This window comes from Miscanthus floridulus, chromosome 15, assembly GCF_019320115.1.
Source record: "Miscanthus floridulus cultivar M001 chromosome 15, ASM1932011v1, whole genome shotgun sequence".
Classification (NCBI taxonomy): Eukaryota; Viridiplantae; Streptophyta; class Magnoliopsida; order Poales; family Poaceae; genus Miscanthus; species Miscanthus floridulus.
Genome location: NC_089594.1, coordinates 19,418,249 through 19,435,533, shown reverse-complemented (window position 1 = coordinate 19,435,533; position 17,285 = coordinate 19,418,249). Strand labels below are relative to the sequence as shown.

The 17,285-nt window shown below is 45.3% G+C and overlaps 2 protein-coding genes, 1 long non-coding RNA gene, 4 other non-coding genes and 1 pseudogene across 8 annotated transcripts; 1 reads left to right on the top strand and 7 right to left on the bottom strand.

Moving 5' to 3' along the window:
- The first annotated feature begins 1,048 nt into the window (after positions 1 to 1,048).
- Positions 1,049 to 3,502, top strand: LOC136507137 (uncharacterized). The gene is made up of 2 exons (XM_066501955.1): positions 1,049 to 1,871; positions 2,349 to 3,502. Exons 1-2 carry the CDS (start codon positions 1,049 to 1,051, stop codon positions 3,500 to 3,502), a joined length of 1,977 nt encoding a protein of 658 aa, XP_066358052.1.
- A 2,195-nt stretch (positions 3,503 to 5,697) lies between these two features.
- LOC136506670 (uncharacterized) lies at positions 5,698 to 6,764 on the bottom strand. 2 transcript variants are annotated; one of them, XM_066501562.1, is made up of 3 exons: positions 6,556 to 6,764; positions 6,223 to 6,474; positions 5,698 to 5,833 (listed from the first exon to the last, which is right to left on the bottom strand). In XM_066501562.1, the coding sequence occupies exons 1-3, from the start codon at positions 6,712 to 6,714 to the stop codon at positions 5,756 to 5,758; spliced, it is 489 nt and encodes a 162-aa protein (XP_066357659.1). In that variant the 5' UTR covers positions 6,715 to 6,764; the 3' UTR covers positions 5,698 to 5,755. The 2 variants fall into 2 exon arrangements, with proteins under 2 accessions (XP_066357659.1, XP_066357660.1); XM_066501563.1 differs by having other exon boundaries at positions 6,571 to 6,764.
- A 158-nt stretch (positions 6,765 to 6,922) lies between these two features.
- On the bottom strand, positions 6,923 to 7,430 carry LOC136507873 (uncharacterized). The gene is made up of 3 exons (XR_010771767.1): positions 7,270 to 7,430; positions 7,017 to 7,190; positions 6,923 to 6,939 (listed from the first exon to the last, which is right to left on the bottom strand). It is a non-coding gene; the product is annotated as an uncharacterized lncRNA (long non-coding RNA).
- Positions 7,431 to 11,370: 3,940 nt separating this feature from the next.
- On the bottom strand, positions 11,371 to 11,506 carry LOC136509756 (small nucleolar RNA snoR80). The gene has a single exon (XR_010772496.1). It is a non-coding gene; the product is annotated as a small nucleolar RNA snoR80 (small nucleolar RNA).
- A 75-nt stretch (positions 11,507 to 11,581) lies between these two features.
- Positions 11,582 to 11,677, bottom strand: LOC136509745 (small nucleolar RNA Z157/R69/R10). Its single transcript, XR_010772488.1, has one exon. It is a non-coding gene; the product is annotated as a small nucleolar RNA Z157/R69/R10 (small nucleolar RNA).
- Positions 11,678 to 11,748: 71 nt separating this feature from the next.
- On the bottom strand, positions 11,749 to 11,843 carry LOC136509748 (small nucleolar RNA Z157/R69/R10). Its single transcript, XR_010772490.1, has one exon. It is a non-coding gene; the product is annotated as a small nucleolar RNA Z157/R69/R10 (small nucleolar RNA).
- Positions 11,844 to 12,417: 574 nt separating this feature from the next.
- Positions 12,418 to 12,519, bottom strand: LOC136509753 (small nucleolar RNA snoR97). The gene has a single exon (XR_010772494.1). It is a non-coding gene; the product is annotated as a small nucleolar RNA snoR97 (small nucleolar RNA).
- Positions 12,520 to 12,624: 105 nt separating this feature from the next.
- LOC136509723 (small nucleolar RNA Z278) lies at positions 12,625 to 12,726 on the bottom strand (annotated as a pseudogene).
- Positions 12,727 to 17,285: the final 4,559 nt, after the last annotated feature.

The following is a 17,285-nucleotide window of genomic DNA, read 5'->3' as shown; positions in this document are numbered from 1 at the left end:
TTTTGCCAAACTGTTGGAGGCTATTTTTTCTTGTTTTGCCAAAATTATATGGATGCCAAGTTGAGATAGCAAACTCTTAGAGATGCTCTTAGTTATTAGTCTATGGAATCCAAACCGACCCTTACCACATAATAGTAATAAATAAACTAGCGACCAAGGCACAACATCTAGCCGGAGCCAGATCATCAACACCATGGCCTTTCGTTTTCCTCTGCATTATTACGTCTTTTGTTCTATCGGTAGTCTTAGCCGATTGTTGTAGTTTGCTTTTTTTTATACAGCAGTGCCCAAAACACACAACACTATTGGTTCGTGGCATAGTACGTGCCATGACACCGAGTTCTAAGGAGCTACCACAATAGTACAAAACGAATATTGGTTTGCTGAGATTAGGTTTATTACTTTATTTCATCTTCTCTTGCTACGGCCCTGTTTGGTTTCTACATGTGCTCTGTCACATCAAATGTTTGCCAGGCTTCAAATCGAGCAATTCCTCAATGCTATCTTGCATGGTACACCCACCTGGATACACTGTCTAGATTAGCGGACCTAGTGGGTGGTCAGGGTGGTCCACCGACCACCCTGTGGGCCACCCATCCACTGCACCCGTCCCATGACTATGGCTTCTTTGCTGCTTTCATCCGGAGGTGGGTCGGTCGCAGGGCCCATGACTACGGCCACATCCGGCCCAAGCAGGCAAGCACGCGCTGGACCTGGGCCTCATCTACGAGACTACGACGCGTCGTACCAGGAGTCCAGACTGCTCTTCGCGTGAGCCAGCGCCAGCTCCAGCTTGACTCGACCGCTCGGTGCCGTGCCCAGCGCGCCCGCCGCCGCCCTACCAGCACTCCAACAGATCATCGCCCGTCGCTTTGCCTGGCCTAGCCATCGCCTGCAAGACTGATCGAGTGATCGCTAGTCCTTCCTCAGTTCCTCAGGTGATACTCCCCATCCATCTCCGTGCTTCCTCAGTTCCAGGTTTTTTTCTTCCGATCGTTAGTTTTGCTAATTGGCGAGTGTTTTTTCTAGAACTCTTGAGTCTTGAATTATGAAAAGAAACAGAGACATTCGATCCCTTTTTCAAAAAGCCGCAAAGAAGGCGGCTGCTACTGACCCACCTCCGGATGAAAATATTGTGGAAGAGCAGAATCAAGAAGAAGATAGAGTACAAGTTGAAGAAATTGCAGATCATTTGCCCTCGCCCCCGCTAGCATCACCGCCACCGCCCGCATCAAAGCCGCTGGCGTATGACATGAATCGCCTACCATATGATCCAGGTGAAAGGCTGCCCATTGAAGATTATCCTATTAATGATCAAGATGCAATTCGTAGAGCATATATTACTAAAGGTGCTTGCAAACCTTATATCCATGATTTTCCATACCAAAACATTGGAGGCGTACCTCGTCGATTCAGTATACAATGGTTGTATAATTATGAGTGGCTTGAATATAGTGTCAAGAAGGATTCTGCATTTTGCTTCATATGCTACTTGTTCAAGAAGGGCAGTGGGTCAAAAACTTTTATTGTTGATGGATGGAATAATTGGAATATAGGAAACACAACACTTCTCAAACATTCTGGTTCTAGGGCACATAAAGCAGCTCAAGGGAAGTACATTGGTTTTATGAATCCCAAGGTAGCAATTGATTATAACATTGACAAGTGGAGTGAGGAGGAGCTTCGTCTTTACAAGAAAAGATTGACATATTCACTTAGATGTATCAAGTTTCTTTTGCATCAAGGATTGACATTCCGTGGACATGATGAAAGTGAAGAGTCTAGCAACAGAGGCAACTTCATTGAACTTTTAAAGTTTCTTGCAGGAAATAGTGAACAAGTGAACAAGTATGTCTTGAACAATGCACCAGGTAATTGCACTTTGACTAGCCCAAAGATACAAAAGCAAATTATTCACTGTTGTGCCATAGAAACTAGAAAGAAAATAATTGAGGAACTTGGTGATGAGGCCTATGCAATTTTAGCTGATGAGTCTAGTGATATATCACATAAAGAACAACTAGCTCTTTGCTTGCGTTATGTTGATAACTTGGAAGGCCATGTGAGCACTTTATTGGAGTTGTTCATGTAGATGATACTACCTCTTTGTCACTTAAGAAAGCAATTGAAGTTTTACTTGTTAGTAATGGATTGAGTATGCAGCAGATTAGAGGTCAAGGTTATGATGGGGCTAGCAATATGAAAGGAGATATTAAAGGGCTCAAAACTTTAATCATGCAAGAATCACCTTCCGCTTATTATATTCATTGCTTTGCACATCAACTCCAACTAGTTCTTGTTGCTGTTGCCAAAGGAAATACTGACTGCAAGACTTTTTTTTGATCAAGTATCTATCTTGTTGAACATTGTTGGGGTTTCTTGCAAGCGTCATGATATGCTTCGAAATGCTAGGCTTGAGAATGTCAAGAAAGCACTAGAGTGTGGTGAGCTTGAATCAGGGAGTGGATTAAATCAAGAGATGGGTTTGCCTAGGCCTGGTGACACTCGGTGGGGCTCTCATTACAAAACTATATGTAGCATCATCACTATATATTCCTCAATTCATGATGTGCTCATTGAACTTGGTGCTGATAATGCATATAAGGAAGATTGGACAAAGATACATTTTGTGCTTGGAGCATTTGAAACCTTTGAGTTTGTTTTCTTTGTGCACTTAATGTATGTTATTCTTGGATATACAAATGAGTTATCCGAGTGCTTGCAGAGAAGGGATCAAGATATTCTTAATGCAATCTCACTTGTTAATGTGGCAAAGAGCAGAATGCAGGAGTTGAGGTCTAATGGTTGGGATAATTTTTTTCAGAAGGTCACTTCTTTTTGTATTAAACATGGTGTTGAAGTTCCTTCTATGGATGGTGCTTATGTGCCTTATGGAAAATCAGCACGGTATGCTCGTGCCCGAAACCAAACAAATGATGACCATTTCCGAAGAGAAGTGTACATTGGTGTCATTGATCAAATTAGTCAAGAGCTTGATAATCGGTTTGATGAGATCAATATGGAGCTACTCTCTTGTATGTCAGCCTTCAGTCATTCCAACTCCTTTGCTTCTTTTGATGCACGGAAGGTACGTAGATTGACTGAATTTTATCCTAAGGACTTCTCCAACAACGATTTGTTAAAACTGGAAATGCAACTTGATAATTATATTGATGACATGCGACAATATGCTAGCTTCCAAGGTCTAGACAACATTGTTGATCTCTCAGTTAAGCTTATTGAAACAAAGAGGCACAAAGTGTATGATATGGTGTACTTGCTTCTCAAATTGATATTGCTTTTACCAGTGGCAACTGCGAGTGTTGAAAGGATATTTTCTGCATTGGTTATAGTGAAAACAAAGTCAAGGAATAAGATAGGTGATACTGTTTTAGATGATTGTCTAGTCACATTTATTGAGCATGGTATTTTCTTTCAAGTTAATGAAGATGATATAATGGAGACATTCATGTCATTGAGAAAGCGGCGGATAAACAAGTAATATTGTAAGTCTCCTATTGTTATATTTCGAAGTATTTGTATTTCATTTGAACAAGTTATATTAAGATTTGACGTCGTTTTACCGAATTATAATATGGTTTTACCGAATTATAAATGGTTTACCGAATTGTATAATAATTTTTTTTGCGGCGCATACCCTATGCAAAAATTCTAGGTCCGCCACTGGTCTAGAAGAGGTCTTCTGGACAGTGTATCCAGGTGGGCGCACCATGCTAGATAGCGTCGAGTAAGCGCTCGAGTTGAGCCCTGGCAAACTCACGGCAAACCGTAGAGGGGTTGCTGAGTATGGGAACATTGTCCGGGCTCATATTTATGCTGGAAGAGCTCCAGCGCTCCGAGACTGATGAAGGCTGTATTTGTTTTTTTAAGGCAAAAGTTTAGCCCTGTCACGTCAAATCTTTTATACCAATTATGAGTATTAAGCATATGCTAATTACAAAACTAATTACACAGATTGAGGCTAATTTACGAGACGAATCTATTAAGTCTAATTAGTCCATGATTGGACAAATGTGGTGCTACAACAAACATTTGTTAATTATGGATTAATCAGGCTTAATAGATTTGTCTCGCTAATTAGTCTACTCTTATGCAATTAGTTTTATAATTAGCTCATGTTTAGTCCTCCTAGTTAGCATCCGAGCAATTAGTTTTATAATTAGTTCATGTTTATTCCTCTTAGTTAGTATCCGAACGTTCGATGTGACACGACTAAACTTTAGCCCTGAATCCGGTCAAAGACAGGGGGGGTGATGCTTGTAGGTCTTGGACCAGGACTCGATGTGGATTAGGCCATGGTGGAAGTAGCAGTAGACGACATAATCATTGTAGGACACAGTTAGGTGGGATCACCGTCCCGATTAACTTAACACGACCGGTGATGATGCCGGGCCGCTAGGGCGGCGCTCCGGCCGATGAATCTCGTGGATGTGGAAGGCAATTGCCATGGGCTTCAAAGGAGAAAGAGCATGATGCTACTCAGATGGTCTAGCTCTAGCTCTAGCAGTGTGAGGAGATGAGAGATGCGGCTCCGATGCAGCATATTTATAGTGACCGAGGCTGGACACTCGTCAGCTTCTGTGCACGCTCTTTCTCTCGGTAACCTAACCATTCTACATGTTCAGTCTCAGGTTTCTCACTTTCATTTGCTACACGCGTACTGTAGCTGCTAAAAATAAAATGTGAACTGATTTATTGGTGGTTGAATTAATTAAAAAAAAGGCAAGTCTTGTGAAGGTGTTCCCATCGAAATATTGGATGACGATGCTGATCTGTCTCGTAGGAAAGCTTGCAGTCCTTTGTTTGTTGTGGGCACATGTGCGTCAGCCATGACGACCTTGCAGAATAATGGATGCTCAAGTGGGATCTTCAGCTCCTAACCGTTATCTACTCGATCGGCACTACGGGATACTGATTAATTACCGAGTGTGATAAACACTCGGCAAATATGGAGAAACACTCGGTAAATTCTTTACCGAGTGCCACACTCGGTAAACATGACTCGGTAAACAACGACTCGGTAAAGTTAGTTTACCGAGTGTCAACTAACGGGGCACTCGGAGAATAAATCTTACCGAGTGCTAAGCCGGCACTCGGTAAACAACTACGACGTGACGGTCGTCAGTCCCCAAGCTTGCCGTTAACGGCGTCGTTTACCGAGTGTTAGACATAGCACTCGGTAAACAGATAACCATTTTCATGATTAAAACAATTCCGCAAATATTTTTCCCTAATATAGTTTACCGAGTGTACCGGTAACACTCGGTAAACATGTAACTCGTTAACCGAGTGTTACACTCGGTAAAAAATGGCACATATATCCGAGTGGGGTCGTGGCACTCGGTAAAAAATGGCACCACTCGGCAAAATTAACAGAATCAGAACCAATTTGGTTCTGTTTTCTGTTTTACCGAGTGGAACACTCGGTAAACATGACCATTACCGAGTGTAACACTCGGTAAAACTTGTCCACAGTATTTTTTTTGTTTGTTTCAGTGCATATCCAGCCACAATTAACAACAATTATAACAGAATATCACAGTTACCAACAGATAGACAATATATATCACATATATGTCCACAAATGTCACATCCACTCATTATAACCAACATATAGCTACAACAAATGTCACAAGCACAATGCAAAGTCCACAAACACCATCAACATGTCCAAAGTCCACAAAGTTCAACCCACTTCTAAGTTCAACATACAAACAAGTGAAACATGGTCCTGTCACATGGTCGGAGCCCTACCGAGAAACGGAGACAAGTCCAAGTCTTGATCGTTGTTCGATCCAGCTGTAGAAGGTCCCTGGAATGAGGGAGCAAAAGAAAATAAACATATTTGTCAATTAATCATAAGGTAGTATGCCAAATTCAAATATTCCTTCGAAAGACCAGTTAACAGTGACATCAATATATAGGCATATAATAGATAACACATATCAAGTTAGTTGCTGTTTAGGTCTCCTCTATGTGCAAGATATCGTCACACATGGTCGAGTAGACTGAACATGAATTGGGCAAACACCTATGTACTCATGTAGAACCTAACATGATGCCTTTCAAGGTCTGAACAATATTACTAATAATCTAACTTATACATGTATGTATCCTACTCTCTTCTAGGTTCTAACATGATAGTGTTGACTGTAGCACAATCTGAACTGAAAAAGCCTTTCAAGATGAAGAGTGACTCACAGGAGTGCCGTCGCGCGGAGGTGGAGGCACCAACGGTATCATCGGCGGCGGCGGAGGCGGTGGAGGCTGGCCCATGCTCTGAGAAAAGCTGGCCATGTACTCGTACCAGGCCTTCTGCGACTGCTGGAAGGCCTCAAGCTGGGCCTGCACTCGCGCCCTCTCCTGTGCCAACTCGGCCTGGTGCGATAGCTGGAGGGCCTGAAACTGGCTCTGTGAGGCCTGCTGTGACTCCTGCAGGGCTTCAATCTGGGCCTACAATTATTTATCACATAGTTAGAATGCAAATAAAGAACGGGTAGAAAATGAATGGACAACGAATGCAACAGAACTAACCTGGAGTGCTACCACCTGGGGCTGTGAGCGTGGGCGTATGGCCGGGCTCGAACTCGTGCTCCGGGCTCTAATCTGGGCGAGTGTCTGAGTGTTGGCCGTGTCTATGGTGCTGTTGCCCATATAGTACCTCCCGTGTGGCTTACCTGGTCCCAACCTCATGACGATGTCACCCTCGAGGTCAGCGGTGCTCGGATCAAATTCTGGCCCATGGATCTCTCTCGCCATCGCCGTGTACTCACTGAGGCGACTGTGCACGCTCAGGTTACTGTATGCCTCGGGCGGGTCCTCCGGGTTGTAGACGAGGTCGGGGTCCTTTGCCTTGCCCTTGTGTGCCAAGGCATATGCCTTGAACGAGGCGCACTCCTGACCGGGGTGGAACCGCGTCTGCAGGAAGAAGCACAACAATAAGATATTATGCATTCAGAAGTTAGCGTAGCAACAACGAAATGAAATCCGCGTACATATCTGGCTGCATATTCCTTGAGGGTAGTGGGCCCTTGTTTGTGCGAGGAACCCTGCATCATCGCACGGCAACGTGAGCGTACGGCGTGATATTGCTCGTACTCCTCACTCAACCACGTGTCCACAATGGCCTCCCAGCAGTTGTCCATCCCCGCACACCAAGCAGGAGGCACCTGCACGTACACGAGCACATGACAAATCATAAATCAATTTCAGTGCAATTAATCACAGACGATGTAATCTCATGTTTACCGTCAAGTATTGCTCCTTAGTTAGGGGCAGGTGCACTGCCTGCGCTCTGGTGACTCTGTTTCCTCTGCGGGCATGGTAAATTCTTCTGCACAGGAGCTTTGTCTCGTAGAAGAGGTCCTGCACTCGGTGAACACAGACTCTGTTCACCACGTCATCCGCGTCCTCCCTACGTACTCCCTCCACCAAGGTGTAGTAATCCTACAAGCAAATACAGTCACTAATATACAATTAATATGATGTTATTATCAGCATAGTGCGATGAACACGTACCCACAGCTCTTTCATCACCCGGTCGGCCTTGCTGTTATAACACCTACCAGCTCGATCAGTCTGATCGCTGGCGGCGTGCCAGTGGGACCACTTCATGGCGGGCTGCACAACACCATCGATCCTCACCATCCCGGGGTAGTTTGCCCTGCACAGAAGACCCAGGATCCCGTTTACTCGGCGAGAGTGACTCCCTGGGATCACCATTTCCCAATCCCTGCACAAAGTTATTGAGATTGAATATTAGTTTCTGTTATAACTTAAAAACCTATGAATTAGTGTTAACATTAAAAAATTACTTACTTAGTTCCGGATGGTCGAATCACTGGCCGTCTCTGTATGGGTAAGTCTGGGAGGCGCGACGACCCTCGCATCCAAACCGTAGGCACCCCATTTTCCTCTGCGGCGATACCTTGTACACAACATCATACGCCTTAAGACGGTCTCTGGTTTGGCACGGGTATGAGAGATAATAAACTTGCGTGGCCTGTTGGGCCACAATGTACACGTCGTCTCCTAACAAGACGGATGACTTTAGAACTTCGACTAACCCAAGCTCAGGGGTCTTTATCACTTCTTTGGGATCAAACCAATGGCATTTGAATATGACAGGATGAAGAGGTACACAACCAGGAAACTTGAGTTTGTATATTTCTTCAATTATTCCATAGTAGTCCAACCCATCTGTGCCTGGCGTGAAAACACCGGTATTTGTGGTTCTTTGATTCGGCCGACTCTGCTCATGCCGAGTTGTGTGAAAGCGATATCCATTGACATCGTACACAGAGAATGACTTGACCCTAAATTCAAATCCATTGGCAACTTGCCTCAACTCGGCACTCATAGACATGTCAGTTTTGGCCTGCTAGTTCAAGTAGGATGATTCGTTATATATTTGTCAAGTTGAAAGTTAAGTACAAACAACAAATGAAATTGAACAGTACCTCCTCCTTGAACCAACAAATAAAAGTGGGATTTCATTCTCCCGCGCCATGTCTTAGAAGGGTTTCAACTTCCGATTCGGTGGGTTCCCTTCGTGATGGACGATGGTAGAGGAGAACAAATTTGCTGTAACGGACGTTAACAAGAGGGTTGGATGGGTGCATGCGAAATACTGACAAGAAAAGAAACAAGTTTGTGTAAAACTTACGCAATGTACGGGCCAACCTCTTCAAGGTTCCGCAACACATACAGCTGGATAGAGCGCCACTCTTCTAGGCTCAACATCTTCAAGGTAGGTTCACTTGCACTTCCGAGTTGCCCTCGGAAAAGGCTGAGGGTCGACTGATTGTCGGCAGCATTGTAACGAGGGGGTGGATTATGCACGTTAGGAAGGTTGTCGGCATAGTATCTTGTTGTGAAGTATGACACCTCCTCCACAATGGATGCCTCTGCACAGGAAGCTTCAATTTTGCATTTTTTTTGCATTTTGTTCTAAGAACCTTTAGGCATCGCTCAATTGGATAGCACCAACGGGCATGCACAGGGCCCCCCATTTTTGCCTCATATGGTAGGTGCAAGAGCAAATGTTGCATCGGATTGAAGAAGCCGGGGGGAAAGATCTTCTCCAACTTGCAGAGCAACACCGGGGCCATTCTTTCCATTTCTTCAATCTCGGTCCGAGATATCTCCTTAGCACATAGCTTGCGGAAGAACATGCTCAACTCAGCCATCACTCGCCAGATGTGATCAGGGAAATAGCCACGAACCATCACCGGAAGAAGGCGCTCAATCCATATGTGGTAATCATGACTCTTCAGCCCTGTGATTCTCATGGTACTTAAGTTCACACCCCTCCTCCAATTCGCTGCATACCCGTCAGGGAACATCAACGATTGGAACCATTGAAGAACTTCTTTCTTTTGGGCCCTCGTTAGGACGAAGTCGGCCTTAGGCTTCTTCCATGACTTCCCGCGAAAGGGAGGCAACATGTTTAGCTTTGGTCTATCGCACAGCGTTGCTTGATCCAATCTAGCCTTGACATTGTCCTTTGACTTTTCCCAGTCCATGATTGTGTGAAGGACCGCCTCGGCGAAATTCTTTTCAGTGTGCATTACATCAATGTTATGTGGAAGAAGGAGGTCCTTAAAGTAAGGAAGCTTCCACAAGCACGACTTGTGTGTCCAGGCATGCTCTTTTCCGTATCCCACGAAGCCCCCCTTTTTATTGTCGACCACAAGACCATCTAACATCTCAAGAACCTGGGCACCTGTCATCATTTCCGGTGCAGAGTCTTCCACTGTGACACCTTTTCGAAAGTTCTTCTTGTCTCTCCTGAATGGGTGGTCAAGAGGGAGGAATTGTTGATGTTTGTCAAACGAAGAAAACTTGCCCCCCTTCTCCAACCGAAAGAACTCCACAGCTGACTTGCATATCGGGCATGGCATCTTCGTGTGAACACACCAGCCACAAAATAACCCATAAGCCAGGAAGTCATGCATGGAATAATGGTACCAAATATGCATTCTGAAGTTTGTCTTTGTGAATCGGTCGTATGTCACTACCCCTTCGTCCCATGCACGGACCAAATCGTCTATCAAAGGCTCCATGTACACACTCATATTAGCCCCCGGGTGTCCTGGAATTATAAGTGACAAGAAAATATTTTGCCGTTGAAAGGCGACGCCAGGTGGGAGGTTGAGAGGGATGACAAATACGGGCCAACATGTGTATGGTGAAGAACCCATACCATAAGGATTGAACCCATCAGTTGCCAGTGCAATGCGTACATTACGAGCCTCGTCAGCTTTGTCGGTATGCTTCCGATCGAAGCTTTTCCATGATTCACCATCGGACGGATGTATCATCTTGTCAGTGTATCGGTGTCCAGTTTTGTGCCACGTCATCTGTTTTGCGGATTCCTCGCTCATGAAAAGTCGTTGGATCCTCGGTATGAAAGGAAGGTACCTCAGGATCTTTGCGCCGACTTTTGTTTGCGTCTTCCGACCATCACCAGATTCTAACTCAATGTACCTAGATGCCTTACACTTCGGACAGTACTTATCGTCAGCATGTTCTCCCCTGAATAAGATGCATCCGTTCGGACAAGCATGTATCTGCTCGTACGACATCTTGAGTGCACGAAGGATTTTATTTGACTCATACGTGTTCTTTGGCAGAACGTGATCATCCGGAAGTAGGGTGCCAACTACTGTCAACAGTTGATCGAAGGATTCTCTACTCCAGCTAAACTGGGACTTCACAGCCATTAGACGTGCAATGGCATCCAGTTTAGAAACATTGGTGCGCCCGTGAAGGGGTTGTTGTGCCGCATCCAACATGGCGTAAAACGCCTTTGCAGTTTGCTCTGGCTCCTGCTCTGCACTTCCTTCATCGAAAGCCATGTCATGGTCATTTAACATTTCTGCCACCCCGGCTTCAGAATCAAACTCCTCGATCCGTTGTCTCACGACCTCTTCTCTCGCACGATGGCGTTCACCATGCATGGTCCACCGGGTATAGTTCTCTACAAATCCATTGTTGACAAGATCTTTACTCATCTCCTCATATGTTTTCATTGCCTTGTTCTTACACTTCCTACAGGGACACCAGGCATGTCGTCGTCCGTTTGCAAATGCCTTCGTCATGAAATCATTGGCCTTCTCAATCCATTCATTTGTGTATTGACCCCTCTTCTGATAGCCCGTGTACATCCACTGACGGTCATCCATCCTAACATATAGACGATATTGCAGTTTAGAGCAATAAAACTGGAAATAAGATCAATGGGACCTAAAATGATCATAGTCACCTCTCAGTATAGTCAATGTACCTATACTTAATAAATTTGGATACCAAAAACACATGGAAAATTTATCAGCTTTGCATGTGATGGAATATATGTGGCCTTTCCAGGATTGGATTGACATAAAGAACGCCACCAATCAGGATATAACCACAACTATCTAGAATAGCATGTCGCGTCCGAGCCATTATACAAAGAGGAACAGAGACATCCTCCAGAATTGGTAATGGACGCATCTAATGGAAAAAAAAGGAAAAAAAATATCTACATCTAAAATGACAAAGATATTGCTCACTTGTTAGATGAGTTCAGACAGCCAAGGGTTTGGTCTTCAACTACCAGCAAGTAGTATCAGAAACTCTAGTCCAAAACACAATTGCTCATCACCACTCAAAATCTAACTTCTCAGAGCAGGAAGTAAAGAAAAATGTATATAAACTAATAATAAAAAGGTTGAGAACTGGTACTTAGGAGCTCAGACAGCCAAGGGTTTGATTGTCAAATACTACCATGATAATATCTGAAACTCTAGTCCCCAAAAGTTGCTCTTCACCACTCTCATTTCAAATGAACCATTGTAACCACATAGAAAAGAAGACACGAATCCAGTCTATGATGCTGCCTGGAACAAAGAGAAAATAGCATCTACTTAGGATAATTATCTAAAGTAGTTGGTGGCTGTGTCAGCCCTTATCTTTATCCCTAGCATCTACTTTAGCATCTCTAGAATATGCTGTAGCTTTCTTAAGGCTCAAGCAAGCTTTCTTAAGGCTCAAGCAAGCTATCCTATATGTATCCCAACCCTGCCATAGTTGTGGCATGGCTAATGAAATCTGAAATTTAGCCCCAAACCTGTGTTTTGGTTCTAACAGTAGCCACTAACCAGGCCAACCTAGCAAATAATTCCAATGATTTCTATACAAGCTCAAATCAATTTGGTCAGTCCTGTTATAAATACAACTAGTCAATAGAGGGCGTGAGCTACATGCAAAGGCAGCCAAAACTACAGAGGTTGTACATCAGACAGATGAATTAGTCTGACATATAAGTAGCTAACTTCCTTGTTCTGAAGGCTGAAAAAATAATTATGTTGCAACGAAAAGGCAAAATATGTGGCTTAAACCCACAGAAGTAAACAATCTTGTGCTGTTATTTAACTCCCAGCTCACAGTACAGAGCCGAAGCTGATGACAACACACACTCTTCGAGTTTTTCAGCCTCAACACAAATCAGAAAGCACTAGTGCAAGGATAGTTAAACTCGGTTCCGATTTACCCAGTATAATTATTTGAGAGAAATAACTAAACTACAATACTATTACTAAACTGCAAATGCATTTGGACACCGCCCAGTCTTGTCATGCGGGTGCAGCAGCTCCAAGTAGGAGCTACGCAGGAACTTGAGCCGATTGCAGACTCCAAACACTGGACGACTTCATGAGTGGCCAATGGGATGCAAGGTTTGCACCAAGAAAAATTCTCAAGTTGGACTTTGAGAAAGACTGACAAACAGAATTGAGACTTCCTTTTTGAATGTCTCAAGCAAAGAGGTTTTGGTGTTAAATGGTGTGACTCGATTAAGTTAGTAATGAGCTCTGGCACTGTTAGTGTCAAGGTGAATAATTCTAATGGAAGTTATTTTAAATCTGGTAGAGGGGTTAGACAAGGGGATCCCCTGTCTCCCTTCCTTTTCAACATAGCTGCTGATACTTTGGCTAAAATGATTTCTCTTGCTCAAAGTAATAATCTGATTAAGGGGTTGGTTCCTGAATATATTGAAAATGGGGTAGCAGTTCTTCGGTATGATGATGACATGATTCTGTGCGTCCAAGATGATAAAGAGCAAGCTGCTCATCTCAAACTTCTTCTTTACCTTTATGAGAAGATGTCTGGTCTGAAAATTAACTTCTCTAAGAGTGAGGTCATTAGATAAGTCAAGATGACACTAAAAGCCTGGAATTTTCCAATATGTTCAACTGTGCAATTGGTAAATGGCCCATTAAGTACTTAGGAGTTCCTATGGCTAGCTGTAGACTCAAATCAGGCCTTAGTGGTGAACATATATCAGTTGTGTCATGTAGTTGTAAACAAAGGTTCCTTACATTCAGGTTGAACAAATCATGACCTACTTAGAAAAAAAGGACACTCAATCAAATGAAAAGCATCACGGCGCCATGATGTTTGCAGCCATCTACTAATACTAGTTGCATCACGGCGCCACCAGACAGAGGGGAGAGGTGGGCAACAGGGCAGGTACCTGGCGTCGACGGGAGCAGGCAGGGGTCCCTTGTCGCCACCGGTGCGGCGGGAGCACGTACGGAAGGGGAGGCCGCGGTCAGGGGAGGGGAGAGAGTGCTCGCCGTCGCTGCTGCTGCTGGGGCCCACCCCACCCCACCTCGCGGGAACGGGAGCGAAGGAGGGAGCACGGGGCGGCGTCGGCGGAGGGGATCGTCGTCCGGTGCGCCGGTGCCGCTGTCTCTCTCTCCGTCTCTCTCTCTCTCTCCGTCTCTCCGGTGGCGGCGGCTGTGGGGGACCGCCCGGTGGCGGCGGTGGTGGAGGGGAGGAGGCGGCCGCGGTGGTGGGGAGGCGTGTGCGGTGTGTGTGTGAAAGTAGGAAACGATTTGAGGGAGAAACGGCTTGTTGAATGCTTCTGTTTACCGAGTGCCTAGATGTACGACACTCGGTAAACTCAAGCACCGCAGCCCTGGTACATGTTTACCGAGTGCCCCGATCTACGGCACTCGGTAAACATAAGCATGGCAGGCAGGTGGGCCGTGGCTAATCTTTACCGAGTGTTTTAGGTCACACTCGGTAAAAGTCTCCATTATTTCATGCAAAACAAAAATGAAAAAATGCCAATTATTTCATGCCCCGAAATTGCTTGTTTGAGGCCCTAAATGAATTCAAATCAAAAAGTGGTCAACTACAAAGTTTCATAACTTTTTGAGATCTACAATTTTCATTTAGTAAGTTTTTCCATCCGAGGTCGTTTGAAAAATTTGAATTTTAAATTTGAGAGATTCAAACGTAGTTTTGCATGATAAGATGATTTCAAATCAAAAAGTTGTCAACTACATAGTTTCAGAGTTACATGAAACTATGTAGTTGACTACTTTCAGAGTTACATGAAACTATGTAGTTGACAACTTTTTGATTTGAAATCATCTTATCATGCAAAACTACGTTTGAATCTCTCCAATTTAAAATTCAAATTTTTTCAAACGACCTCGGATGGAAAAACTTACTAAATGAAAATTGTAGATCTCAAAAAGTTATGAAACTTTGTAGTTGACCACTTTTTGATTTGAATTCATTTAGGGCCTCAAACAAGCAATTTCGTTTTTTCAATGGTACACAGGTCATTTTGAACTTTTATAATGGCACACAGGTAAAAAAGGTAATTTTTACTCTGGTTCGTAGCCACCTCCGTTAGAATTGAACGGCAAGCTGACGGAAGTGGTATACAGAGCAAAAGAAATTTCAAAGAGGGTATTGGAGAACCTTTTCAAATTTTAATGGTACACAGGTCATTTCAATATTTTATAATGGCACACAGGTAAAAAACTCAATATCATATGTGGATAGAGGGAAAAGAATGAAGGGAACAAACAAGAAATTTGGTTGAATTTTACCGAGTGTTGCTCCAGTACACTCGGTAAAAGATAGTGTTTACCGAGTGTTGTGAACTTACACTCGGTAAAAGATAGTGTTTACCGAGTGTTGTGAACTTACACTCGGTAAAACTTTATTATTACCGAGTGCAAATACTTCTACACTCGGCAAACATGTCATGCCGTGACGCCGTTTAGCGCACGGTTGGTACACTAGGAGACGTGGCAGCTCAATACCGAGTGTCTCTTTTTACCGAGTGCGCCCCTTCGGTAAAATTGTAGTTCTACCGAGTGTTTGAGGTTACCGAGTGTTCGGACTCGGTAAAGATGTCTACTACCGGGTGTTTATGTTTTCCGAGTGTTGGCACTCGGTAATAAAATGTTTTCCGAGTGTCCCGACTTTTGACACTCGGTAATTATCTGGGCACTCGGTAACTACACAGTCTCCGGTAGTGCGGTGGGTAACAAACTAACAATGCACGCTAGAAAAAAAGTTGTTACTCACTGCCCATAAGACTATACATGGCCAACCGAACCGCACGGCACTGGCACTAGCACTAGCACGGGCATGGCACAATGCGGCACGACAGCTTAGCCATGTCGACGTTACAACCCAGGCCCGACACTATGGGAGGCTAGTCGTGCCGTGCCTTACTGCTAGGCACGGCACTGGGAGGCTAGCCGTGCCGTGCCGTGCTGTTAGCACGGCAGCTCGCGCATGCCCACTGCCGGCCCTAGCCTGCCACTCCGCCGTGCGTCGTCGTTGGGGCAAGCAGTTGTGCACCCTGCGACGTTGTTGTGTGCTCGTCAGCCAGTGTCGTCATTGCGCGCCCGTCACGCCGCTGCACCACGTAGTCACCCGCCCGCAATGCCGCCACGCCACGCCACAGACCTCGCACCGACGTCATCACCCAGGCCACCGCTGTAGATCTCGTCGACCTAGGGAGCAAAGGGGGCGCCGAGCAGGGCAAGCTAGGGTGGTGGGGTGGCGGTGGCCGGGGTTGACGAAGGTGAGGGTGGAGGGGACAACACCGCTCGTGAGGTGCGAGGTCGCGTGGAGATGCCTCTGGTGAAACAGGGAGGAGCGGTGGCCTAGGGAGCGAGCGACATGCTAAGGAAATGAGAGGGGATGAGAGAGAGAGAGGAGGAAGTTAGGGTTTGGGCAGAGAGATGCTTATATACTGATATCTAACGGCTATGGTCCATCAGTGCCCATCTAACGGTGGAGAATAAGCGGGCCACACCGTGGCACCCCAATAATCGTGCCGTGCTCAGGCCGGCACTGTGGCCCGGAGTTGTGGCCCAGGCATGACTGGACCACCGCGCCGTGCTAGGCACAAGCACGATGGGCGTCGGGCCGGGCCGTGCTTTTTAGTGTCGTGCCTAGGACCGGTCCTGAATTTTTAGGGGCCAGGGCGAAACAAAAAATTGGGGCCCTTATGTACACATGAACCATGGAACTCTTTTGGGTATTCGAGAAAAAAACACATGAACGACGCTGTAGCCACCGTGACGCACGACTTCAGCAAGGAGATATTGCGATGGAAGTGCATGTTGCAAGCGTATGAACTGTTTCAGACGTTTCAGAGATATGTTTTAATTATTATATATGGATGTTGCAAAAGTAGATCAGGGATGTTGCACATATTGCAAGTGTTTCAGAGGTATATTGCAATTGTTTCATATGGATGTTGCAAAAGTAGATCAGGGATGTTGCACATATTGCATGTGTTTCAGAGGCATGTTGCGAGTGTTTCAGAGGTGTTGTTCAAAATGTTTTATTTGTTACGGACTTATGTTGCAAGCGTTATGATCTGGATGTTGCACATGTTTCACACATATGTTGCAAGAATATGTTCAAAATGTTTTAGCAGTTTTAGTCTTATGTTGCAGTGCATGTTTTCATGGTGGCAAGTTGCAAGTGTTTTATTTGATGTTGCATATGTTTCACACGTATGTTGCAAGTGTATGCTTTAAATGTTTTATCCATTTCATGCGAACGTTGCATTCAAATGTTTCATGTTGCATGTGTTTCATACTGTTTGGAGAGTCAACAGGCGCAGGGAGTGATGGTGGCACGGCACGGGCACCGGAGAATGGGCCACGACGAGCTGGAGTCCGGCGGTCGGGGCGCGACGGGGGCAGGGTACGCGTGCGGGACGAGGCGGGCGGCTTTAAATCCAGGCGGATAGGGCGTGCTACGGGGGAGAGGCGAGTTGTCTGGACGCATGGGCGTTGCAACAGGGCAGGTGCGCGTGTGGGGTGGGAATAAAAATCAGCATCAGCGCATGGGGGCAGGCTGCGCGGGCGTCCTGTCCGGACGTCCGGGCGCTAGCATAGCCCGTTGCGGGTGGTTTGGGGGACTTCGAATATTAGTGCATACCTAGTTCATAC

What these genes read in the sequence shown, in the direction of transcription:
- LOC136507137 (XM_066501955.1), top strand. Translation starts at nt 1,049, where the DNA reads ATGAAAAGAAACAGAGACATTCGATCCCTTTTTCAAAAAGCCGCAAAG. An exon ending in TGTCTTGAACAATGCACCAG is followed by an intron (nt 1,872 to 2,348) that starts GTAATTGCACTT and finishes TTTTTGATCAAG; the next exon opens with TATCTATCTTGTTGAACATT.
- LOC136506670 (XM_066501562.1), bottom strand. Translation starts at nt 6,714, where the DNA reads ATGAGGTTGGGACCAGGTAAGCCACACGGGAGGTACTATATGGGCAAC. An exon ending in CCCAGGTGGTAGCACTCCAG is followed by an intron (nt 6,475 to 6,555) that starts GTTAGTTCTGTT and finishes AAATAATTGTAG; the next exon opens with GCCCAGATTGAAGCCCTGCA. An exon ending in CTCCGCGCGACGGCACTCCT is followed by an intron (nt 5,834 to 6,222) that starts GTGAGTCACTCT and finishes CCCTCATTCCAG; the next exon opens with GGACCTTCTACAGCTGGATC.